This window comes from Lasioglossum baleicum, chromosome 4, assembly GCF_051020765.1.
Source record: "Lasioglossum baleicum chromosome 4, iyLasBale1, whole genome shotgun sequence".
Taxonomy (NCBI): domain Eukaryota; kingdom Metazoa; phylum Arthropoda; class Insecta; order Hymenoptera; family Halictidae; genus Lasioglossum; species Lasioglossum baleicum.
The window spans coordinates 14266333-14291335 of record NC_134932.1 but is presented as its reverse complement, the minus strand read 5'-3'; the positions used below and the strand labels follow the sequence as shown (position 1 = coordinate 14291335).

The following is a 25003-nucleotide window of genomic DNA, read 5'->3' as shown; positions in this document are numbered from 1 at the left end:
TCAGATTCTCGCAGATTCTCTGTTCTCTCAAGTACATATATTACTGCATATTCAGCTGACTTACAATATTATTGTCAACGTGTTCTCGACTAAGTTCCGTTGTATCTTGTATAAATAAAATACTAAACGGAATACAACACCACGATGATTGTTGAACTTTAGGAGAATGACTCCAGAATTATGTGTCCCTTATGTGTCCCATATAATGTAGCATGTAAGGGACACATGTAGCTCACACTCGAAAGTCTCACCAGTCAGAGAATTGTTTGCAAGGGCCTTTAGCCCACCTATTTCTGGGCCCCGCGTAAGAAAGGCTATAATATCGCACCTGTTGCAGGTGTAACGCAAGATGGCGTCGAGTTGAGGCCCCCAGGCACCAGGGAACTGCTTGAGGATGGGACGGCGGTTTTCGAGGGAAGGACACGAGAAGGCGCAGTAAGAGGGAGGCTGCAATGGCTAGGTGGAAATGGGTCCTGCCGATCCTCGCGTCCCTCTGGACCCTGAGCGACGCCTATTTGGCAGTGCTGTCATCCAGCACGCCGACTGGCACTGTCGTCTTCGAGGCTGGCGTGCCGCAATTGGGTGGTCGTCGGAAATACGAGGTCTCCAACGAAAGAACAGCCTGGTTCGCCAGGAAACTCCTCAAAGTCCATCCTCATACGGGTCGCGTCACCTTGGCGAGGCCTTTGAGTTGCGAAGGGCTTCAATACCCGAGGATATTCACCTTCTACGTGGACTCGACTAGCTCTAGACTGGGCAGGCCAACGATCGACTACTATAGCTTGCCTTTGAGGATCCTGATCACCGGCTGCGGGGGTGAGAATCGAGATTTGGCTGCAACTAGGGGATGGATGGCAGAGACGCTGGCTTCTTATGCTATGCCTAGTGCTGAGAGGTGAGTGCAGCGTTCAACGTGTTCATCTGTAAATTCATTGTTAATCCCTTGCCCTACGATTTATTTTACGGGTTTAGTAATTCGAACTTTCTTTGTAGTTCGTAGTTTTCTAAAAAGGGAGCTTTCTACTTAGAAACGAAGATATTTATATATAATTTATATATTTAGAATGCATCGCTCTAATACAAAATAATCGTGATATAATTAGCATTCATTAACGCAGCGCGACAGTGATTAGTCACTGTGCGGTCACACCTCGAAGACGGCCTACACAACAGCTGATAAGATTCTGGTTTCTGTGGCAACAGGTTCACCGAGGTCTGCTTGCGAACATCGCAGCTGGTGGCAGCCTTACGTGACTTCCTCCCTCAGACGGCCTTGAAGGAGTGCGAGACCCGATGGGGTGGCGTGGCGGATCCAAGGTTTCTCATCGAGGGTGCAGCTGGTGATCTTGTATCCGCCTCGGAGCAATGTTTGGTGGATCCTTTGTGGAAGATCTCTGTGTCGATGAACCTCCGTTGCGGCATGGAGTCGAGGTTAACGGATGCCGAGCACCGTTTGAAGATCGTGTTCCATCATAGACAGCTGGACGACACTGATTTGGGTCGACGAGTGAGAAGAGAGCTGAAGAACCAGTCGCCTTATTTCGAGCAACCGTTGTACACCGGGGCTGTAGAGGAGGAGAAGGATCCTGGCGTTTATGTCACCTTTGTGAGAGCTAGGGACCCTGAAGGAGGCACTGTTAGATACTCCATGAGCTCACTGTTGGACGCTAGGTCCCAGTCCTTGTTGTTCCTTGACCCGGTCACTGGAAGGTAAGTCAGATTACCCCAAGTTTGATTAATGATAATTAGACTGTGGGTCTTTATGCAAAACAATTTTTAACATGCCCACAATTTTGCCATAAATGCATAAAGTTTAGACTACGTCTAATTATTATTAGTAATAATTCGACTGCGGATCTTTATGCAAAATAAAAAATGTTTGCATTGATTGCAAGACAGTGGAGCGAAATAACAATTTCTTTCTTCTTTTAATTATCTGATTAAGCTGAAGCCAATACACTGATGTCTTTAAATCTTTTTAATACGTCCACTGCTTTAAATTGTGCTTACCCATTTTTGTCATCTATGTATCAAATCCGCAGTCTCATAATAATAATAATATACTTAATGTATTCTACTCGCAGGGTGACAACGAGGTCCAGACTGGACCGAGAGAACGTGGACGTTCACTACTTCAGGGTGCTAGCCGTGGACGATTCGTTTCCCCCGAGAACAGGAACGACGACTCTTCAAGTGAACGTGTTGGACACTAACGACCACGCTCCCAGCTTCGAATGGCGAGAGTACGACGCTTCGGTTCGAGAGGGTGTGCCCGTAGGGTCCACAGTAGTCACGGTGAAGGCAACGGACCAGGATACTGGTAGAAACGCGGAGGTGGAGTATTCTATATTATCAACTAGCAGTGGAAACGGTGACTCAAGCGGAGACGATGCTCTGACGTTTCGAATAGACTCTAGATCAGGGGTGGTAACCACTCGAACACCCCTAGACAGAGAGAAGACCGAGATCTACACGGTGATCTTGAGCGTCTCTGATCAGGCTACGCCTCCTTCTGCTAGGAAAACAGCAAATGCGACGTTGGTAGTCCGTGTGTTAGACGATAACGATAATTACCCTCAATTTACCGAGAGAACGTACTCCGTGTGGATACCAGAGGACCTAGACTACACCGCCAACCCCGTGATAGCTCGCATAAGAGCTAACGACGCTGACGCGGGCAGCAATGCTGCTGTCAGATACGCGATTATCGGAGGGAACACGCAAAACACTTTTTCCATTGACTCCATGAGCGGTGATGTAGCTCTGGTTAAGCCTTTGGATTATGAGTCGACCAGAAGCTATAAGATAGTGATCAGAGCGCAAGACGGAGGGTCGCCTGCCAGATCCAATACTACACAGTTGCTGGTGCACGTGAAGGATGTGAATGATAACGCGCCTAGGTTCTACACCAGTCATTTTCAAGAATCGGTGTCGGAGAATGTGCCTGTTGGATACTCGATGCTGAGGATACAGGCGTACGATGCTGACGAGGGTGCTAACGCTCAGATCAAGTACACTATCGGGGCTAGGGACTTTTCTGGAGCCTCCACCGAGAATTTCCCTATCACTGTGAACAACGAGAGCGGATGGATTTACACGACCAAGCAGCTGGACCGGGAACAATGTTCAAGGTATTTGCCTCAAACGAATGATCGTATATTTTCAATTTGGGGAGGGCATCGTAAATGTTATTTTGTGACCCCACTTCATCATTTTTCCAGATACCAGTTCACCGTGATAGCAGCAGACTCGGGTGAAGTGCCAAAAACAGCAACGACTAGTGTGATAATCACAGTGACCGACGTGAACGACAACGACCCCTACTTCGACCCGAAGAACTACGAAGCTGTCGTCTCGGAGGACGATCCACCGGGGACTCCAGTAACATCCGTCACAGCGACAGACCCTGACGAAGACGCGAGGATCCACTACGAGATCACAGCAGGCAACACGAGGGGTCGTTTCTCGATAGCGTCTCAGAACGGTCGAGGGTTGATCACGGTGGCTCAGCCATTGGACTACAAACAAGAGAAGAGATTCGTGCTGACAGTCACAGCTTCTGACAGTGGAGGAAGAACTGACACAGCTCTGGTTTACGTTAACATCTCGGACGCAAATAATTTCTCACCTGTTTTCGAGAACGCACCCTATTCTGTCTCCGTTTTTGAAGACGCCCCTATCGGCACTACCGTTTTGGTTGTCAGCGCTACCGATTCTGATGTGGGAAAGAATGCTCAGGTTACTTATAGTTTGGACACTGATAGCGGAGACCAGGGAGCATCGGAGTTCATTATCAACCCCCAAACTGGAGCCATTACCACCACCAAGCCGCTGGATCGCGAGTTAGTTCCAGCTTATTTGCTGACGGTTACTGCTAGAGATGGGGGTGTGCCACCCCTCTCAGACACCACCGACGTTGAGATATCGGTGACGGATGTGAACGACAACGCCCCCGCCTTCGAAGCCCCTCAGTATCAAGGCTCCATTGAGGAAGACGTTCTCGTGGGCACCAGTGTCCTCAGGGTATCCGCCACCGATGCGGATACGGATCTCAATGGGAGGGTGAGTGTGTCTTTGAGGGGCTTTGTCCCGCTTGGCTTCATTGTTCTCGAGTGACCTCTGTAATATGCTGTGTCTCGAGTGGCCCTAAAGTGCAGAGGGAGAGATCACGTCGCTGCCTTATCATTCATGAAGAATGTTTTGTTGCTTTCTGCCTTTTTCTGAAGGTGCAGCTGGCTCAAATTGATGCTGGCACACGGCGTTGTTGATTGTTTGCTCCTCGGGGTTTGGTCTTTTTAAGATTCATTACTCCAATTTTCAGAGTGATTCACCCTGAAGGGACTATACCACACGTCGACAATTTCTCTCAGAATTTTCAATTTTTTTAGATAAATTTTTATTCAATGGAATAACTACTTCAATACGAGATAGATAGTTGATAGTGCGGTCGACCTCTGTTTATGCTTGAAACACTAAATGTACAGTTTTCAAATCGTAAATACTATATGTGAAGGATTAAAAGTTAACTAACAATGTTACTCTTTCTTCAGGTTCGATACGCTTTGGAAGACGACGGTGATGGAGCCTTCGCAGTGGACTCAACCACGGGCATAGTCCGCACAGCGAAACCGTTGGACAGGGAATCCGTCGCTAGGTACACCTTGAAGGCGGTAGCCATGGACAGAGGTTCTCCGTCTCTCTCTTCGGTGGTGCCAGTGATCATAAAAATCAAGGACGTGAACGATTCTCCACCTGCCTTCGAAAACGACAAAATAGTTTTGTACATCGCGGAGAACTCTCCAATTGGTTCAACAGTCGGCGAGATCTACGCCCACGACCCTGACGAGGGTCCCAACGCCGTTGTTCAGTATTCCGTAATCGGCGGAGAAGACTCGAACAGCTTTGCTCTAAACGTCAGACCCGGTGCTGACCGCGCAGAACTGATCACCCTCGAAGAACTAGACTACGAATCCCCTAAGAAGAGGTTCGAATTAGTAGTGCGTGCAGCTTCGCCGCCATTGCGATCGGACGCCCTCGTCCAAATCTTGGTAACCGATGTAAACGACAACGCCCCGGTGCTGAAGGACTTCCAGATCATCTTCAACAACTTCAAGGACTTCTTCCCCACCACTCCGATCGGGAAAATCCCAGCAGTGGACGCGGACGTCGCAGATAAATTGACCTACACGATTTTAGCGGGCAACAACGCGAACCTGATCGACTTGAATCGTACCACAGGCGAAATCAGACTCTCTCCTCAGCTAAACACTAATGTTCCTCGAGTGGCGACCATGGAGGTGTCCGTCACGGATGGTATCAACGAGGTGAAGGCCACCATGACGCTCTCTGTCAGGCTGATTACCGATAAAATGCTTTTGAACTCGATCACAGTGAGACTGGACGACATGACAGCAGAAGCTTTCCTTAGTCCACTGTTAGGTTACTTTTTGGACGGTCTAGCGGCGATCATTCCTTGTCCCAGAGAGAATATATTCCTGTTTAGCATCCAGGAGGACGCGAACGTTCACGGGAAGATCTTGAACGTGAGCTTCTCTGCTCGCAGAGTGGAGCCAGGTGTCACGGATGAGTTTTACAGTCCCCAATTCCTTCAGGAACGCGTGTACCTGAACAGAGGCATCCTGGCGAGATTAGCTACCGTCACCGTATTGCCTTTCGACGACAATCTCTGCGTCAGGGAGCCCTGCTTGAACTTTGAAGAGTGTCTAACTGTTCTGAAGTTCGGCAACGCCTCAGGGTTTGCTAGTAGTAATACTGTGCTGTTCAGGCCGATTTATCCGGTGACGACGTTCGCGTGTAGATGTGCCATGGGTTTCACCGGAAGCAAAGAGTCCTATCTATGCGACACGGAAGTAAATCTCTGCTACTCCAACCCCTGCGTACATGGCGGAACGTGCTACCGGAAGGAGGGTGGTTATGCTTGTTCCTGTACGCACGAGTACGCGGGTGAAAACTGTGAGATCTCACTGGATGAGGACTCTTGCGCACCTGGGGTGTGCAAAGGTGGCTCCCAGTGCATTATCAAGACCACGGGAGGCTTCACTTGCGAAGGCTGCCCGGTTACAACGTTGGAGAGCGTGACACCCCTTTGCGAGCTCAAAGCTCGCAGCTTCGGACCTGCTACTTTCCTTACATTTGCTTCTCTGAGGCAGAGGCACAGGCTACACATCAGACTCAGGTTTGTTATCGTTAGACTTCGCCAAGAAAGAGTTAATATTTCTTTCTCTGTATTAAACCCGACAATCTTTAACAGGTTCGCCACCGAGGCTCCGAGCGGCTTGCTCCTCTACAACGGTCGCTACAACGAGAGGCACGATTTCATAGCGCTGGAGATTGTAGACACCCAAATCCAATTCAGTTTCTCCCTGGGTGACGAGATCACGAGAGCAGGAGCCAGTATACCTGGCGGTATCTCTGACGGTCATTGGCACGAAGTAGAAGTCTCCTACATCAACAAAACCGTAACAGTGTCTTTAGACAACTGCGACGTTGCTTTAGCTTTAGAATACGGCGATCGTCTCGGCTCGAAGTGGTCCTGCGCTGGTAGAAGCGAGCAGGTGCTCGAGGATCGTTGCAGTATGGTCACGGAAACCTGTCACAGGTTCCTGGATCTCACAGGACCTCTGCAACTCGGCGGTTTACCAGCTATACCATCCAGCTTCCAAATCAGAAACAAGGACTTCGTAGGCTGTATCAGCGAATTGTATATCGACCACACGTTTATTGATCTGAATTCGTTCGTGGCAGACAATGGCACCAATCCAGGATGCCCTGAGAAAGCTTCATTCTGTTCTTCTTCACCTTGCAAGAATAACGGCAAGTGCAGGGAGATCTGGTCTGGGTTTGTTTGCGACTGCGAGGAGAATTTCGCAGGACCTACCTGTGCAGATGAAGTGGGCAAACCTTGGAGCTTCCACGGAGATGGGATGCTGAGCTTCAATCCTTTGCTGAGACCCATACAGCTCCCCTGGTTGACGGCTCTTAGCTTGAGGACCAGGGCCAAGCAGGCTTTCGTGATGCACGTGCAGATTGGTCAGAACAGTTCAGCTTTATTCGAGATCCGGGATGGGAAATTGGTAGCTCTGTTGGATGGTGCGGATATTATTCAAACGTGGAACAACGTGGCGGATGGAGAGTGGCACAGGATAGAGATCGTCTGGCAAAGTGGTCAAGTGTCCTTGGACATCGACTACCGCAACAGGCCGATGTCATCAACGCTGCCTGCTAAATTGCAGGGACTCTATGTGGGCAAGATTTTAGTTGGAGGACCGGAACAGTCCATGAACACCGAGCTACCCTTCTTCGATGGTTGTCTCCAGGATATTCGCATTGGTAGCAATCAGAGTGTCCTGCTGAGACCCACGGTGCAGGATAACGTTGCTACTGGCTGTAGTTCTGAGGAGGAGTGCAATGTCGATTGTCCCGAGGCCTCTAATTGCGAGGCGAAGTGGCAGGCTAGTGAATGCGTCTGCGCTGCTGGGAGAGTGGGTCGAGACTGCGAAAGAGTCTGCGATTTAAATCCTTGCAACAACACTGGGACCTGCGTCGAGGACCGTCATGCTCGCAGGTTTGTGTTAAATCACCAAATTGTTTCGTATCAACTATTAAGGGGATAGAATCGTTTCTTGGGTCGTATAAAATTGGGTCGTACCTACACCTGCTCTTTGTCAAAGATAAAAAATTACACCAGGTGTAATTTGCATTATTCGGAAGCATAAAACTACGCATGTAACTATTTTGCAATCTGGGCGCACCCTTGCAATCCCAGAAACCCCTTAAAGCAGTTGCAACTATCTAGTCAGATTCTAACCCCTTAAAGTCCTGAGTCTAACCCTTTAAAGCAGTTGCAACTATTCAATCAGATTTAAGCCTACCCGTAACACACCCGATCCTACTTCTACTTCCAGAGGCTACAAATGCGAGTGCAGCTCTCCAGAGTATTCCGGAGAGTACTGCGAGATTAGGGCCGATCAGCCTTGTCCTGCAACCTGGTGGGGTTCACCAGTCTGCGGCCCCTGTCGCTGCGACGAGTCCAAAGGCTACGACCCAGCCTGCAACAAGACAACCGGCGAATGCTACTGCAAAGAAAATCACTATCAACCGTCTGGGAAAAAAGAATGCATCCCCTGCGAATGCTACGCCACGGGCAGCTTTGGTCCTCGCTGCGACACCGAGACTGGCCAATGCAGATGTCGAATTGGTGTCATAGGAAGATCCTGTACAGCGTGTCCTAATCCTTACGCCGAGGTCACTCTAAGAGGTTGCGAGGTGGTGTACGACGGATGTCCTAGGTCCTATGCTGAAGGTCTCTGGTGGCCGAGAACAAAGTTTGGCGTGATTACAATCGAGGATTGTCCTGGGACTGCCGAGGGAAAGACTTCTAGGTCTTGCGATGATGCGTTGGGAGGCTGGCAGGAACCTGATCTTTTTAACTGCACCTCCGAGGCTTTTATCGAGCAGAGACATCAGCTGGCTGCTTTAGAGACTAAGGATCTCACGTTGAACACCTATGTGGCGGTTAAGGTAGCTAAGGATGTCCATCGTGCGGTGAACGTGACTAAATATATGTATGGAGCTGATCTGCTGATCGCTGAGTCCTTGCTGGTCATGTTGCTCAAGTATGAGGAGAGCCTGGTGGGACTGAATTTAACTCACAGCCAGGATAAGGATTATGTTTCCCACTTGGTGGGCATTACCAGCGGTGTCTTGATGGCTAAGTATGCGGACAAGTGGGACAGGATCGAGACTCTTAACGGGGACACACCTGATAAAGTTCTGGAGGCCATGGCGAAGTATCTGAAGACACTGACTGCTTCGCAACATGACACTTTTACTAATCCGTTCGAGGTTGTTGACTCTAATGTCGGTGAGTCGAGTTCTACAGTTCGGCAGTCTGCTTATTCATTTTATTAGTAGACAGCGAATCCTTGTGCAAAATAAGAATTTTCTACCTGGATTGCAACGAACTGGAATGAAATAGAAATTTATTTTCTTTCTTAACACATTACCAACCGATGATTAACAATAGTTTCATTTAAGATTGTAATGTGAAAGAAAATTTCTACGCTTCCTTTTGGTACAGCACAATTATTTAAAATCCTTTTATTAGGCTTTCGGTAGGTAAAGTGTTAATATGTTTAATATGTTGAAGATAATATAATAGTATTTTTAAATTTTCCTAATATTTGTACAGTTAAATTGCACCTATTCATTTTAGTCATAAATACATCAAATCCGATATCTAATTATTAGACTGCGGATTTTTATTCATTTATGACTTATAAGAATTTTATTTGCTCCCCCCCATATTCTGAAAGTTTGTCTACGAAAATTGAGAATTGCATAAACATCCGCAGTCTGTTAAATATGTTTTCCTAATTTGATTGCCGTGTTTCTCAGTGATGGGTCTGGACGTGGTGACTTCGGAGAGTCTGTTCGGATACGAGACAGCAGAATACAAAGAGGATCCATCAGCATCCACAGCCAGGCCAACGGAAGCTGATCAAAAAGTCATCTTACCAGACACATCTGCGTTCTTGTCGTCACCCGCACATTTCGGACCTTCGATATCATTCCCAAAATACAATAATTACATGGCGGACCCGAACAGATTTGACCCGCACTCGAAGATACGAGTACCGCTCGACATATTAGGAATCAAGTCTTTGGTACAGGGAGAACTGAATGTTAAGAACAGTTTAGTTAATCGGAAGGCTGTGCTCAGCTATGTGCAATATAAACAATTAGGGGCTCTTCTACCTCAAAGGTAAATCTCTTTGATGCGTATTAAACTATTAAGTCGTTGCTAGATTGCAAAAAAAAGATACGTTCTACTTTTGTATAAATTTTCTGACAGATTTGACGATTCAGTGGCTGTGAGGTGGGGCGTCGAAGTAGCTGTTGGTTCACCGGTTATAACAGTATCCGTGTTAGTCCCCACTGACGATGGCTATGAATCCTTGACTGGCATACCTCTGCAGACTCCGGTGCAGATTAGTCTGTGGCTCAGCGAGAAGGACGATTTTAAGACTAGAACGAATCCTCAGTGTGTGCATTGGAGTACAGCGAGAGGGTGAGCCATTGCATTTAATTTCCAATTCCTCTATCCAATATAACGGTAAAAAATCTCGAAACACAGAAGGCGTAGAAAGTTGAAGTACACAGGTATAGTTAGCTCAAAAGGGTGCACGAATACGTTATGATCCCGGAAATCCTTCAGGATCAAGTGCTAAAATTAAATTAGTGTTATTTAAGTTCCCCTGCCCTGTGTAACGGTAAAAAAATCTCGAACACACAGAAGACATAGAGAAAGCATAGAAATTTGGTACAAAGACATGGAAATTTGGTACACAGGTTAGCCGAAAGGGGTGCACGAATATTCTTTTATCCGGAAAATCCTCCAGGATCAAGTACTAGAATTAAATTAGTGGCATACTTCCAAAGATAAGCCAGCTGTTGGTCTTGCAACAAAATTCGCAGTCTACTTATTAATTTGAATTGGTTTGATATTACAGAACTGGCGAATGGAGCCGAATGGGCTGCACAACAGAAGTGGAGGACGATTCTCTGTCGTTCGGCACGATCGTGAACTGCTCCTGTTTGCAGCTGTCCACTTTCGCAATATTAACCGATGTCCTCGACCTGGAGTACGTCCCTGAGCCATCTCTTTTAGAGGACGTAACCAGTTACAGCGCATTCATGCTCGCGTTGCCTTTACTACTGTCTGCCTTGCTTATTCTATCTCTGATAAGAGGCGGCGGAACCAATTCGAACAGCATCCACAAGAATTTAGTGATGTGCGTGTTCTTCGCCGAGGTGCTATACCTGATAGCGCTCAAAGCCAGGAGTCCTCTAGTCTCTAACGAGTTCCCATGCAAACTGACTGCGATTGGTCTACATTATGCCTGGCTGAGCACGTTCGCCTGGACTCTGGTAGACTCTATTCATTTGTATCGAATGCTCACTGAGATGAGGGACGTGAATCATGGCCAAATGAGGTTCTACTACACCATGGGCTATGGAGCACCTGCCATCATCGTGGGACTGACGATCGGCGTTAGGGCCGATCAGTATGGAAACTTTTACTTGTAAGCTAATCGTTGCAAACATTATTTGAACACGTTAACACAGAGATTTAATTTTCAACTATCTTGTTATTATTCGATATTTGTGTGGGCAGGCGTTATACAAGGAATACACTTTCTTTTATATTTCTTTATATACAGGTTGAACCGCGAATCGTGGTGAAAATGTTTTTATTACATATAGCATGGTTTCAAAAGAACTTTCACGTGATTATAGCAAATTCTTTGCAATTTTTTTCGCCTTGAAATCTTCTAACAAATAGGCGTAAAGAATTACAGGTGTATTTGCACAAAATTGAAGGTGACCTTGAAAAATCATGAAAAAAAGAGTGGACGAAAAATTAGCTATAATCACGTGAAAGCTCTCTTGAGAAACAATACCTATACCTGATAAAAACATTTTCGATCGGACTGCTCTCTAATAACTAAGTACTGTCTGTTCTTCTCTACTGGCCTATCTCTACTGGTCACAATTCGTGGTTCTCTCTTATATTACATAATTATAATATGTATTTATAACTGCAGTACAACTTCCACCTCTCGCGCATGGACAAAACGCTTCTCTAACCAACTACTTACTACTTTCCGATGTAACATTCATTGGCAAATTATTACAACATATCTCTTTTGTCGTAGCTGCTGGCTGTCAATTTACGAGACCGTAATCTGGTCCCTAATTGGTCCAGTCTGCCTGGCAGTGTTCGTCAACTTCTGCATCCTGATCATGTCTATAAGAGCGGCGTTTACCCTGAAGGAGCACATCATGGGCTTCGGGAACTTGAGGACGTTGTTATGGCTGTCAGTGGCCTCGTTGCCTTTACTCGGCTCTACTTGGACTCTGACAGTACTAAACGCTTCCGAGAATTCTCCAACTCTGTCTTACCTACTTAGTATAGCGGTCGTCGTTCACGCGGCGTTTAGTTTGATCGGCTACTGTTTCATCAATGGCAGAGTGCGAAGGAATTTATACCTGAGTCTTCTGAGGTGTATCGGGAAGAAGACACCATTGCTGGAGGGAAGCATGGGAAATGGAAGCAGCAGTCAGAATGTGAATGGTCACTCGGTGAGTGAACGAATAATTTGATTGTCAGTAGATATAATTAATTAGTAGAGAATTTTTAGAACGTCGATTAATCTTTCAGCGATCTGCAATGGCATATTCGTCGACGTATAGCGGAGCCGAGTCGGTCTGCAGGAGGGTTCACGTGGGAGTTTCAACGAGTAGTACAACTTCACGAAGTACAAATAAGACTGGGTCCAGCCCTTATCGTAGCGACACTCATTTAAGACACACGTCTACGTCCACAAGTAATTATAATAGCGATAGGGACCCGTACATGTCGTCCAGGAGTCACCGATCGGCGCTGCACTCCAGACAAGGTATACTCTACCATCTCCTAAAAAGATAATCTTCAAAATAAAAGATAAGCTTAAAATCTTCGACCTTCGAAGCTTCAAAATCTTCGACCTTCGAGGCTTCAAAATCTTCTAACTAGACTGAATTTTAGAACCGCCTGAAACACGAAATCAGCGTAGAGACTCAGAGTCAGACTCAGATGGATCCCAAGCGGAGGGTGGTGGAGGAAGGAGCTTGGACCTCGCGAGCTCCCACAGCTCGGACGAAGAGGACGTGACCTCAAGGTCCCACAGGACAATGGGGGTCTCGACGCAACAGCCAGTTGCGCACAGTTACCTACCCAACATCCACACCAACCCCGCGGAACACTTGAACATACTTTGCTCAAACACGGAGCTCTTCCCAAACATCAAACCCATTTACGCGCCTAGATGGAGTTCCCAGTTGCCTGAAGCGTATCTGTCGTCAAACGGTTAGTGTCTCTATGACTCCATATTATAACTAAACAGCGGATCTTTATGCAAAATAAGAATGTTCTACCTGAATTGCAACAAACTGAAGTGACATAGAAGTTTATTTTCTTTGTTAATATGTTTAATAGACTGAAAGTATCTTTAAACTCTTCTAATGTTTCCACTGTTTTAAATTACATCAACTCATTTTTGTCAGAAATGCATAAAATCCGCTGTCTACAATGCAAGGGGGTTAAAGCAGAATCCTAATGCGACTGGAAATCAAATTACAGTGATCGACGTGCGCGGTAGTCAGTGGTCGGGAGGCACGATCTCCGACAACGAAATGGCGTCGAACAAGACGTCCAGCCCGAACCCGTTGCCTTACCCTGAAATAAACTCGCCGCAGAAGAGCCAACCCGATGAGAACTTTTCCGAAGGCGAGGAGAAGCTCCACCACCTTGGCGAGAAGTATTTATTCCCCTACACGGCTGAGGAGGACCATACGGTCTCACCGACGCCGTACATGCTGCCGATAGCTTCTCGGATCCTGGCGTCAAGCATGAGCCATCATTCGCAAAACTCGAATCACGAGAATTTGAGCGGGTCCGAAAGGTATGGCAGTTTGAAACGGGGGCAAAGCTTGCACGGGTCTCAGCACGACAACCTAAGCGGGTCGGAGAGGTATGGCAGCTTGAAACGAGGCAAGATTACTCCTTCGGTGCTAGAAGATGGACCGGAATATATTCTACCAATGAGCGGTAGGATATTGTCCAGCTCGCTGACTCATGATCTACAGCACAGCAACGAACTGGCTGCACTCAGACAGCAGCAACAGCAACAGCAGCAATATGAGCAAACAATCACTGAGACCGAGTAAGTACGCCGGCATAAGTGTCTTCTCATCTCTCATCTCTGTAATAATATAAATGAAAAACATTACTGTTGAGGATCTCGGAAAATGTGACCTTGAGATGACCTCCGCCCGCATAAACTTATGTCTAAAAAATATTAATACGATATTATATCGCTAACATTACCTTTTCTGTAACTTACGCTTGCTCTGGAAAATGAAAACGATTAGCGAAGAGGTAAGCGTTTAGAGAATCGCTGTTAGGTATCGTGTTTGCGTTATTGTTATTAACCCTTTGCACTCCAAGCTATTTTAACTTGAAAATTGAACATTTGTTCGACATAGAATATTTCCATTCTCTATGATCTTGTTTAAATTTTATGGGTATAAAATTGATACAATAACTCATACAATACTGAAATGTTTAGTAATTGATTAGTAGATTGTGGATCTTTATGCACAATAAAAAATGTATTTTTCTTTTAATTATCCTATTATGCTAAAACTAGTACATTGATGTCCTTAAATATTTTTAACATGTCCACTGCTTTAAAGTACATGTACCCATTTTTGTCATAAATGTATAAAATCCGTGATCTATTGATTAGATACCAACATATTTAATTATGTAAACAATATTTTGAATAATGGTGAAGCAATTTTTAGCGGCGCCTCAGAGTCATCACTCGAGTGCCAAGGGTTAAAATATTTTCGAAAAATTCTATTCGATGCTGATACGCTATCTCACAAGGTCCGTTGTGTTTCAGGAAGGATATTAATGCGGAAACGTCAGTGTGACGAGGCTCCGTGCTACAAACACCGTACAAAGTAATATAACGTACTATTAGCATAAAATTTAAATGACTATACATATATATGGATATATATATATATGATTCTTGGAGCCGTTAATACTCCAAGGTATATTTTAAGAGCGGCCATGACTGTACTTACGAAATTAGCCATATCGATTAGGATGTATGTGTGAGTGCCTGTTCGTATCTATATGCATACGCTTGTCGATATCTCGTTTCGTGTGATTTTAAGGTCCGAATTTCGTAGGGGCGACTCTTCCGCGATCGTTCGGAAGACCACTGATGATCTCTAGTTCATTTTTCATTACTCGTTGTAATTAATTTCACACTATTCCTTTCTCTCGTCAGTACCTTCATCTTTCGAGACTCAGTATTGTGCAATGTATACATTCCACTTCCATTTTACACATTTTAGATTCTTTCATTCTTTTTCTTTACCTTTTTTTTGTACGAAGAAAAAGATTTTTTTACAATGTTTTCTTATACATGCCATGGAAGAAGCGTAGAATCGTGCGGCGCAATTTTCATAGTTTTGTATATATTTATACGAAAAGAATGTGACAAAATACATAATTTATATATATCCTTCCATTCGGTCGCGAATTTATACGTGTTCATTATATTCCCGCCGCGCGCCGCGCCGGTCCGACGAGAAATAGAAAGTTCGACGATAGTCTCGTTGATAAAAATTACCTTTATTCTCATCGAAAATATAAATAAATTACAAAATATATATAGTTAGGTTAAGGGTTCGGAAGATCGTCGTCTTTAACGTAAAGTCAGTGTACTGTTCGCGTGGAACGCCGACACTATTTGGTCGGGTGTTTCCGGTTCCATCGGCGCCAGGAAGTACCCGGGAATTTTCGAGTCACGTTTCCGTTCGAACGTGTGTCGCCTGGCCTAACGAAGTCGAAATAAACTTGCTTTGAAGCCGATGGCAAGTCTGCAGAGTATTCAAGATACACACAAAGACTGTGAACTATGAGTAATGTACAGTGAAGTAACCGAGAACCTCGAAGTTCTCTTGTAAACGCTACAAATGACTCTGTGCCCAAACACCCTAACTTTTCCGTAAAAAAAGCTACCGAGTTACTCTCCAATCTCACAAGTTGTCTCCTGGCAGAAATTCCAAAGGAATGCGGCAACAAGCCGTCCTATTATTGCTGAATTTATTTTATTGATTACCGTTCCAGCCAAATTATCGTTATTAGCCAAATTACTCGAGGGACAACTCGTGAGGCTGGAGAGTAGTTGCGTCCATAAATGCATTCTAATGAATTCCATTGAAAAAGTTTGGTGAAACATCTCTGCGGGAACGGTAATCTTCGAATATATTCCATTCCTCGTGTGTTTATTTAATTTAATTGTTTATCCTGAGGAAACGTGGCCTCAGAGTCGTCGTCAGCGTCTCAATATACTCAATACCGATTTTCTACGAAGGTACGTTATACACAGATGAGTGTGATCCACGTCGAGTTACATATTTTTCGTTTCTTTTATCTTCATTTCGATTATTACAGGATTCTCTTACGTGTAGAATAAACGTATATAAAATGATGTGCAAATGTCAGAGACCTGGCTCTGCAAATCCAATAGAATGAGGCAGCCAGTCGCGGTGGAGAACCCACTGAAAGCTGTTCCTGATCAGACGATGAACTATCTACGATTCTACGATCGGATCTGCTCGACTGTGGCACGCACACATCACGAATTAACCGCGCTAAAGGACTAGGAGATTCGTCGTTGCTACACTGTGCTCTCCGTGTCGGATGCCACGGATAACGTTTGCAACTTTGGCACCGAGTAGTTCTCGGAATGGCCGTGCGATTGTGAGCGGCTCGACACTCGCTCCAAGGTGGACGGAGCCGATGGGGTGTCTTGGTGGGCCTTCGGTGGGATCGGAGGTGGACTCACCTGAAAATTCATTCAACGTAAATTATAATCATTCTTTCATAGTCTCGGAACTGTCTAAGCGACTTGCTAAAATCATCGACACTTTGCCATACAATATGGAGTCTGACTCGCGACGAAGATTCTGAGCAGACGGATAGAACTAACTTGAATTGTTGACATCTTCAATTTGAAAAATTTTCCAATAATTTTGGATTTCATCTACTCAATTTTGCTACAAATACATAAAGATCCACAGTGTACTATTAAATATGTACAGTGACTCCCGTTAATGTTAAAAATGATAACCTTTTCAATATTCAACTATACGATTTGAACTTTTTTGAGAAGTCAGAGCAGCTAGTTTATTACACGATGTGAAGAGAAATTTTGTCAAAAATTGCAATTTGTCGGAATTATAGAGAACATACTAAAAGTTGCATTTTACAATATCTTCATGTGGGCCTAGGTGTATTGAAAATTCAAAAAATACGGTTTTAGATCTGTGTCAATTACATGCACTGTGAAAGTTTGAAAGATGTAAGAACCCTTAGATTTATTGCAGTTAGAGGCCGAAAATCGTGAAACTGCAATTTCTACCATCTTTAACATTTCTTGGGTGATGTAAAGTAAGTTATGGTTCACGCAATTACCTCTTGGTCAGGCAGGGATTGCGATCCCTGAAACGTGCCGCTTGGGAAATTGCCCGTGGAAACGTTCAGAGCGTTAATCACCGACGGCGGCGATATGTTCATGATATCATTGCACCTTGTTCGAGGTTCAAAATCCTCGTAGCCGAGGTTGTTCAAGTTGGGCAAGTGTGACTGAAAGTCTAACAGACTGGCCGTGGAAATACCACTGTCGCGGAGATCGTTCGATTTTGTTTCTGAATCGTCGTCGGTGCTCCACTCGGTGTTACGTTTGTACGCTAAACGTTTAGGGGGAGCAGGGGGCACGACGGTGTTGGAGTTCGTGTCCCGTTTGTCTGGAGCTGAAACGAAGACAGGCGTTAGAGAGTGTCTTTGCTACATATTTTAGAAGTAATTTTTACAAAAATGCTGAAGGTAATGCCACAGCATATTGTGGAAGAATGTTAAAGACTTAAATCTATAAAAAATAATTTAGAGGGGAAGAAATCATATTCATAATACATCCTAACTCCCTACGACCGTATTTTTTATGTGGATGCACCAAAGCACCCGTCAGGTGCAACTGCACTTTATTCTAGTGCAATTGCACCTGACAGGTGCTACCCCGAAAAACGAATTCAACGACCTATTATAATATGACCTTCAGATGATTTTGACTTCAGAATTTAAGCTTGATCAACAGCTGTTTATTGTAAATTTTTCTTTGACCAAATAGTCATTTCGATGACCTTGGGTTAGTACCTTTACACGTAGAATAATAGAAGGGATCGATTGGTTTAAGACAAAAATTGGGTGGTAATAAATGATAAAATGCAATTGCACATCCACATAAAAAATAAGGTCGTAGGAAGTTAGGACGTATCATGACATATGATTTTGTTCATGATTAAAGAGTAGCGACTTGTCCCAATTTCCAGAATGACCCTGGATATTTTACGAAAGAAAAATCATAGATTGTAGAAGAGTTTAAGAATGATTTCGCGCAAACGCGAAACTTACTGCAACCTCTTGGCGGCAAAGGCGGCGCAGGTTCCGGTCCAGGCTCGCTCCACGAAGTTCTCAAACCAGTCTGATCGACGCCGTCGGTCGGCGTCGGTAACGAATGCCTCAACGGCAATTTAGGGCTCAAAGGTTTGCTGAGGGTTCTTTGATGCGTGGGCCTGGGTGGAGTCGTGCCATAACCCACGGAACGAGGTCGTACCTCGCGTTGAGGTATAGGAGGCGGTCCACCGTCTACTTTAGTGTAGAAACCTTCATCTTCTGGCAGACCGTCGCTGTCTGCGTGGGAGGATCTAGACCCTGCGGTCTCCAAAGTTGCTGGCCTTTGCTTTTCGTTCACGGGCAGCGGAGGCAATGGCGAACTGAAAAAACAAACGAGTAGAAAGATCATCTAACCCTAGAACTCAATTATAATTCACAAAAAGAAAAAGAAAGGATGTTAACGCTAGGTTTACTAGATAAATACGTATGTAGCTGTTGCATCTTGCAATTCAATCAGGCAATTTTTATTTCGCATAAAAACTCGCCGTCGTCGTGTTTGCGTACGCGTGTGAAATACATTAACAGTTAATTTGAAAATGTTCGTCCAAGCTTAACCCCTTGCGCTACAATGGTCCTATGATCTGAATGAGAATACAATGATCATAACTTTTTTCACGTTTACAATTCACTAGGAAAAAGTCGCATATTCGGTAGGCTAATCGTTCGATACGATAAAGCAGAGTTTCATTTCGATTGAAAAGGAACTAACAAGCAGATTCTGTATTATAGTACGAGGGGTTAAAAAAGATGTTGCTAAGAAAACACTGGAAGAACGTTGGAAATTGCGAGTGGACCTAATTTCCTGGCCAGAGACTGTACAACAAGGAATTACTTGACGATGCTGTCCTGGTGGATAGTCCTCTGCCTAGCCAGTGGACCGAGACACTGCTTCAGGTGCGTGAACCTCTCGTTGAGCCTCTTGTGCAGCGGTTGCACTCCAGCAGGGGCGATTTGTCCGTGTAGATTCAGTCCGGCTTCGAGCACGCTCATTTGATCGAGAATCAACGACTTCAGCCGATTAACGTGTGGTACCATGTCCGGGTTCTGTCTAGCGAACTCTGGTGTGAGGAAGGCTTCCTCGTATTTGGTAATGCCGCCCATAACATTGGCGTCGATGATTCCCTGCAGCCTCATACTGAATGGATTGATGTTTCGGTGGGGTTCAGCAGTATATTGCGCGACCAGTCTCCTGAGTTCTCTCTCCACACTCTGCATGGTCTCGCAAGCGTATTGTACCGGTGCTAGGAGCTCGGACCTCTTCTCGATCACCTCGAACCATCTGAGGATGCCAGGTAGCTTCGCCTCGGTGGTCAACGTGGTCCTCTCGATCCAGAGCGATTTGAACTCGTTCTCGCGATCGACAGGACCTCTGTGCAACGGCCGATCAAAGAGAAACTTGCGGACGTCGTTGACGAGGTAAAACGCGACGATCCGCTCCGGAACTTCCGCCCCGCGACACGCCAGGCTGCTCTCTTCTGGTATCGGCTTCACGTTGCAGATTTGTATGTCTGTAATCAGAGGTCAACATTAACGAGACTGGCAAGGGATTCGTCTTGTTCGACTTCGATTTTAACAAATGTTAATCTCCTGGAAAAGTCGAGAATAATGTAGAAACTCGTTAAAATCGAAGTCGGACAGTTCGGGTTCTTCTCTTATGAGGGATGCTGAGGTCGTTAAGATTTGAAGAAATCCGTGAGCTTACATTGTCCCTCAGACGTTAAGATGCTCTCGTCCGGCGGAGAGTTCTTCATTAAAATCTGCGCGCTCGGGAACTCCGTCTGCAGCCGTTGCGTGAATGCACCTATTCGCTCGTACTCCAGACCGCGGTAGATGAAAAGCTTATTCTGCAACACGTCAGGAAAAGGCAATTACGCCCACGCTCGAGCAACCTCTCCTCGACGCGTTAATCACCCGGCGAGGGTTGTCCTAACGAGGACGCGCGAGTGTCACGCTGACTTTTTAATGAGCCTTTCGCGCGACGAGACGAGCACGCGTTCCGAGTAGGGCTATTACTTTCCTTCGAAGGTGGAAGATTTTGAAGCTTTCAAGCTCCGAATTTCAGAGCTTCGATTTCAGAAACTTCGAAGGTGATGAGAATTGAAGTTTCGAAGCATCGATTTTTGAAACTTCGTAGGTGAGTAGAATCAAATTTTCTGAACTTTGAAATTCAAACCTATGTAGTAAATTATAAGAGGATTAAAAGAATATAGACAAATGTAGTTTTTCATATTAATTAACGCATAGCGAAGGATAAAAGGCATTCACTATTATTCACGCAGAGAATTTTTCTTAACTGGTCAACTATTAATGGACACTCTGTGGATTTCCTTACCCTAACGAACAGCGGAAAGCTGAGACCATAGAACCCAACGCGGAAGTACTCCGGCTCCGGCCTCAGCTGAGTCAGTATATTATCCAGGAACTTGGCTTGGAGCTTCAGCACGTGGCTGAGTTTCGCATAATCGTACAGTTTGGTCTCGTAAAGCACCGCAAGCTCCTTGCACAAGGGTATGCCCTTCTCCCAGCACTTCCCCCTGTCCAAATAATGTATGATCTTATGATACAGCAGCTCTTTCCTCTGCCATTCCGGTTGCTGAGGATGTGTGTGATCAGGAGGTAGAATCGTTGAACTCCAACCGAGCTGATCAGCGTATAGTTTCATCGTAAATCCTGCCTCTGTATAATTTTCAGCCGCCAGGTGAAGGTCGTGGAGCTTGTAGATGTATCGCAGGTACATCTCCTTCCGGTTGAACTCATTCTTGTAGAAATTCTGCAGCAGAAACAACAGGAGTCCCATTAGTGGATGGGTATCGCAGGTGCTCGATCGGAACTGAAGATAATGCTGCTAATAAACGCTTTGCCTCGTGTCCGGGTTTGTATATACATTCTTGTTTACACGTTTAATGATTCATCTAACGCAATTATCGCGATCGCGCACTGCGTGCTATTGCACAGGGCACATTCTGGCTCAGAAATCGTTTCAGAATATTTATGCGAATGTAGATCTCTGTGGGCTGATTTGTAGAAATTTCTGGACTAGGTGAATTTTATGCATTTATGACAATAATGAGTGGGTGCAAATTTAACCTTTAGCACTTGAGTGACGACTCGGATGCCACTAAACATTGCTACACCATTATTCAAAATATTGTTTGCGTTATTAAATATGTAGGCAATCTAATCAATTACTAAACAGTTAAGTATTGTATGAAGCATTACATCAATTTCTATGTCGGAAGAAATGTTTAATTTTCGAGTTAAAATAGCTCCGACCGCAAAGGGTTGAAACATCGCTGTTACATCGATCTTCATCGATTAAACTTTTCCATCGAACGAAATTGTTGCTCACCAATAAATTAACAGTACACGACATCCGTTTGTCCCGGTTCTCGTCTCCCTGGATCACACTCCTGTAATCCAGAAGTCTCTCCAGCAGTCTGGTGATCGATGTAATGAATGCTGTACCGCTCTCCTTCCAAGTTGGGTCCTCGGACTGTACTCTGTCCAATAATCTGTACGCAGAAAAATCTTTTACACTCTGATACGAGAAGAATCGAAGGTATGATTCCAAGTAAAACGCTTGCGTAGTGAACTTACACGGCGCTAAGGTGCTCCCTAAAGCAGCATGAAATTGAAAAGCAGTTTAAACATGGCCGTGTCGGTAATAATTCAGGCATAAACATAGTATAAATATCCTCTAGACCAGGCATGAGCACTAGGCTGGCTTTATCGAGATCCAAGAACAATGAAACCGTGCCTATTCGGCTCTAAGGGCCACTAAACCACTTCCAGTTCGGTCAGAGATCAATTACGTCACAGCAATTTAGGTCAGAGGATTAAACCCCTAACTACCCTTTAAACTAGTTCAGGTCAAAGACCAAGTAAGGCTGTAAGGTCTTTTATTTTCACCATAATTTGCCCCAGGGTAATTCATGGCGCTCCAAGAGCAAGAACCATCCTTCCCCATGCCTGTTCTAGCCGAACACCAAGCTTCACCGAAAACTAAGACTCACATAGTGTTGAACAGCTGCCTGTACTCATCATCGCCCTTGTTCTCGCTGATCAAGATGTCCAGCTTGTCGATCAGCTCGGACTCGACAGACCTGAAGCTGCCGCGAGCTCTCTGCTCGCACTCCATCATGTCGAAGAAGATATGCAAGGTAGCCTTCCTGAGCTCGCTTTCCGGCACCAAAGTGACCTCCAAGAACGGGCCCACCATACCCGGGATAAACTCCAGCTTTCTGTCTCCGAGATGCGACCACATCGACAGAATTTGAAAACCCATCAGCACCCTCATATCCCCGTACTTCTCAACAATCTTCTCCCTCTTCACCTCGGAGAACTGTTCTAGCTGCAGCGACGGCTGAGTCAGATACGCGACAGCAAGATTGAAATACGTGGACCAAAGCTGCGAGTCGAAGCTACCGTGAAGAAACCGGAAAGCGAGCGGCTGGGCCAGTTCCTGCAGCGATTTCAGGATCACGTTGTTCGCCTGCATCCTGATCACTAGCCAGTCCGGTGGGAACACCTCTTGACGCACCAGATCTCGTAGAACCAGGAAAACCCTCAACAGAAAGTCTTTCAACGGTTTCCTCTCCCCGGTGTGCGTTAACTCTTCCCAGAGCCTGGCGTAATGATACTCGTCCAGCAGTTGCAGGAGGCCAATCAGACAAGCTACGAGACAGCCTAACACGGTGCCGCTGGTATTGATCACGATAAGAATCGTCTGGATCAGCACGTCCAAAATGGAGAGACACAATGTCTCCACGTCGTGATGAATGCAATTGTTCACCTTGTTGGTGTCACTGCCTCTCTTATGCAGGAAGCTGAGGATTTCTCCGAGGATGTCGGTGCAAGCTCGCAGCTCTTCCCGCCGCACTAGATGAATCCTCAGGTGTCTGCACATGGTGGCCAGCAGGAGGTTCCTACTCTCGTCGTCCTCGCGAAACAGCGACGACGTCGTCAGATTCTTGATCGCCATCAGCTTCGCCTGGATCAATTGCAAAGGGGGTTCCCTGGGCACCGAGTCCAGCATCGTGCAAGTTAATTTAGCCACTTCCAGCACCGGCAGCACCGCTATCAGCTGCTCGAACACCGCCGAGATCGAGTAATGCAACGCGATCTGCGAGCTCAATACCAGCTCGTAAGGAACGCCCAGCATTTTATTGAACGAGGCGAACACACGGTAGATATCCCTCCGGAAACTATCCTCATATTGGCCAGCCGTGGCTCTAGCGAACAGCAGCCGGCTCTGAATGATGAACTTGAAGATGTACTCCAGAGAACGGAAACACTTGATGATCGGCTCCTGTTTATCCGCAGCGCTCGCCCAGTCCGCGCAATGTTGCACGCTGCTTAAAAGACCTTGGTACACCAACGCAGCGGCGAAGTGACCGGAAATGTACGCGTCCATCACCGGTTTGAAATGCTCGAACTTTGAGTCCTCCAACAGGCTGAAGATTGAGACAAGGACCTGGAACACGAGTCCAGAATGCGCCGTCGAGTTCCCGTCTTCTGTATGGAACATGGAGAATAGAGCATCCAAAATGTCCTGAAGGAACTTGACCAATTCCTCGCCGTCCAGACGCAACACCCGACCCAATGCGTCTGATATTCTCTCCGGATGAGCTTTCCACTGCAACAGACTCAGCAGATCGACGTTCTGAGTCAGCTTCGTGCTGCATAACAACGTGTGCACCAGGACTGCTTCCTTGGGCGACCTGGAGAACGCTGTGAAACCTGTGGACAAAGACGATGTTGAACATGGTGTTTGCTGATATTTGTTCGAGTCTGTGCAGAATCTTCGTCACGAGTCTGATTCGATAATGTATGGCAAGGGGTCAATACTAGAGGTAGCGGTTTTGTACGTGTACTAACATACGCGTGGTACGTGAACTGTGTAGTACGAATTTAAGGATCCGTGAATACGGATCCAGGTACTAGCTTAGATAGGATTTAATATATCCAACTGTAGGTTAGAATTATTCTTGTTAATACAATTAAGCTATTAATCTAAACAATGATTTTGGGATTTTAAATTACTTTATAAAATCTGAATTTCATGTTAGAATTAAAGGTAGCAAACGTGCTGTCCACACTTAGGGCATTTCACCTTACACCGTTCACGTACCACATGTATTTACAGTCTGTCCCACAACCTGTCACCCAATGAGGGGAGATAAGGATAATGTAAACAAACGCAGATGTCTTCCATACGCCTTGGCTGAATATTTGTCAGTTTTGTTTCTGACAGTGAAAAGAACAGAGCTTTCCGAGATGAGTGCAGCGTACGCGAAACCATCAATTTGCTACGAAATGGAAAGCGGAAAACGCCATCACCATAATACCTTGGTCATCCCAATCCCCAATAGAAAATGTGTGGTCCATAATGGAGGGCAAGCTGAGAGGGAAACATATTACCAAAATAAGAACTCTTGTACACCATATTCAGATGAATGGAGGTCGCTACCTGTAGCGTACGCCGAGAAATTAGTTTAGAAATTAGTGCCAAGCTATAATTGCTAATGCAGGAGATTGGACCCCTCGCTAACAATAAGTAAGTGAGCGTGTTAATGTTTGATGTATTGATTCGACTCATATAAATTTTTTTTACAAATATGTATATGAATATTTACAGAAATATCGTCGACACGCTCTAGTGGGACAGACTGTATACATAACGTGAAATAGGGATTTCTAGTTAATGCGCAATGTGCTAGAGGCATAGCGAACTGGAAGGTGGAATGTGTACTTTCAGTTGTTATTAGCTTTTCAATGTTTATTTCATTCAATGAATTAGTTTGAACTCGTGGAGTTTTTCAGGGTACCGATTGGGTATGTAGA

At 45.4% G+C, this 25003-nt stretch overlaps 2 protein-coding genes across 6 annotated transcripts in view; one reads left to right on the top strand and one right to left on the bottom strand.

The window, feature by feature from the left end:
* The window catches only part of Stan (protocadherin-like wing polarity protein stan), a 35694-nt gene extending 14763 nt beyond the window's left edge, over positions 1-20931 (top strand). For 2 of the 3 annotated variants that reach the window (XM_076422293.1, XM_076422292.1), the window contains exons 2-16: positions 338-895; positions 1204-1710; positions 2085-3131; positions 3222-4062; positions 4551-6196; positions 6272-7585; positions 7926-8884; positions 9418-9784; positions 9875-10090; positions 10533-11105; positions 11739-12165; positions 12245-12482; positions 12611-12931; positions 13205-13787; positions 14532-20931. In XM_076422293.1, coding sequence (XP_076278408.1) covers positions 453-895; positions 1204-1710; positions 2085-3131; positions 3222-4062; positions 4551-6196; positions 6272-7585; positions 7926-8884; positions 9418-9784; positions 9875-10090; positions 10533-11105; positions 11739-12165; positions 12245-12482; positions 12611-12931; positions 13205-13787; positions 14532-14562 — 9513 coding nt within the window. In that variant the 5' untranslated portion in view covers positions 338-452 and the 3' untranslated portion in view covers positions 14563-20931. Of the gene's footprint in view, positions 1-337; positions 896-1203; positions 1711-2084; positions 3132-3221; positions 4063-4550; positions 6197-6271; positions 7586-7925; positions 8885-9417; positions 9785-9874; positions 10091-10532; positions 11106-11738; positions 12166-12244; positions 12483-12610; positions 12932-13204; positions 14003-14531 lie in introns of all 3 variants that reach the window. The other variant, XR_013008852.1, reaches the window with a different exon arrangement.
* Positions 16051-25003, bottom strand: part of Spg (dedicator of cytokinesis spg) — a 93054-nt gene continuing 84101 nt past the window's right edge. Inside the window, exons 10-18 of one of the 3 annotated variants that reach the window (XM_076422294.1) lie at positions 22174-23899; positions 21758-21775; positions 21510-21672; positions 20493-20930; positions 19863-20004; positions 18993-19668; positions 18119-18480; positions 17123-17460; positions 16051-16493 (exon numbers count right to left, since the gene is read on the bottom strand). In XM_076422294.1, coding sequence (XP_076278409.1) covers positions 16326-16493; positions 17123-17460; positions 18119-18480; positions 18993-19668; positions 19863-20004; positions 20493-20930; positions 21510-21672; positions 21758-21775; positions 22174-23899 — 4031 coding nt within the window. In that variant the 3' untranslated portion in view covers positions 16051-16325. The remainder of the gene's footprint in view (positions 16494-17122; positions 17461-18118; positions 18481-18992; positions 19669-19862; positions 20005-20492; positions 20931-21509; positions 21673-21757; positions 21776-22173; positions 23900-25003) is intronic. The other 2 variants (XM_076422295.1, XM_076422296.1) reach the window with 2 other exon arrangements.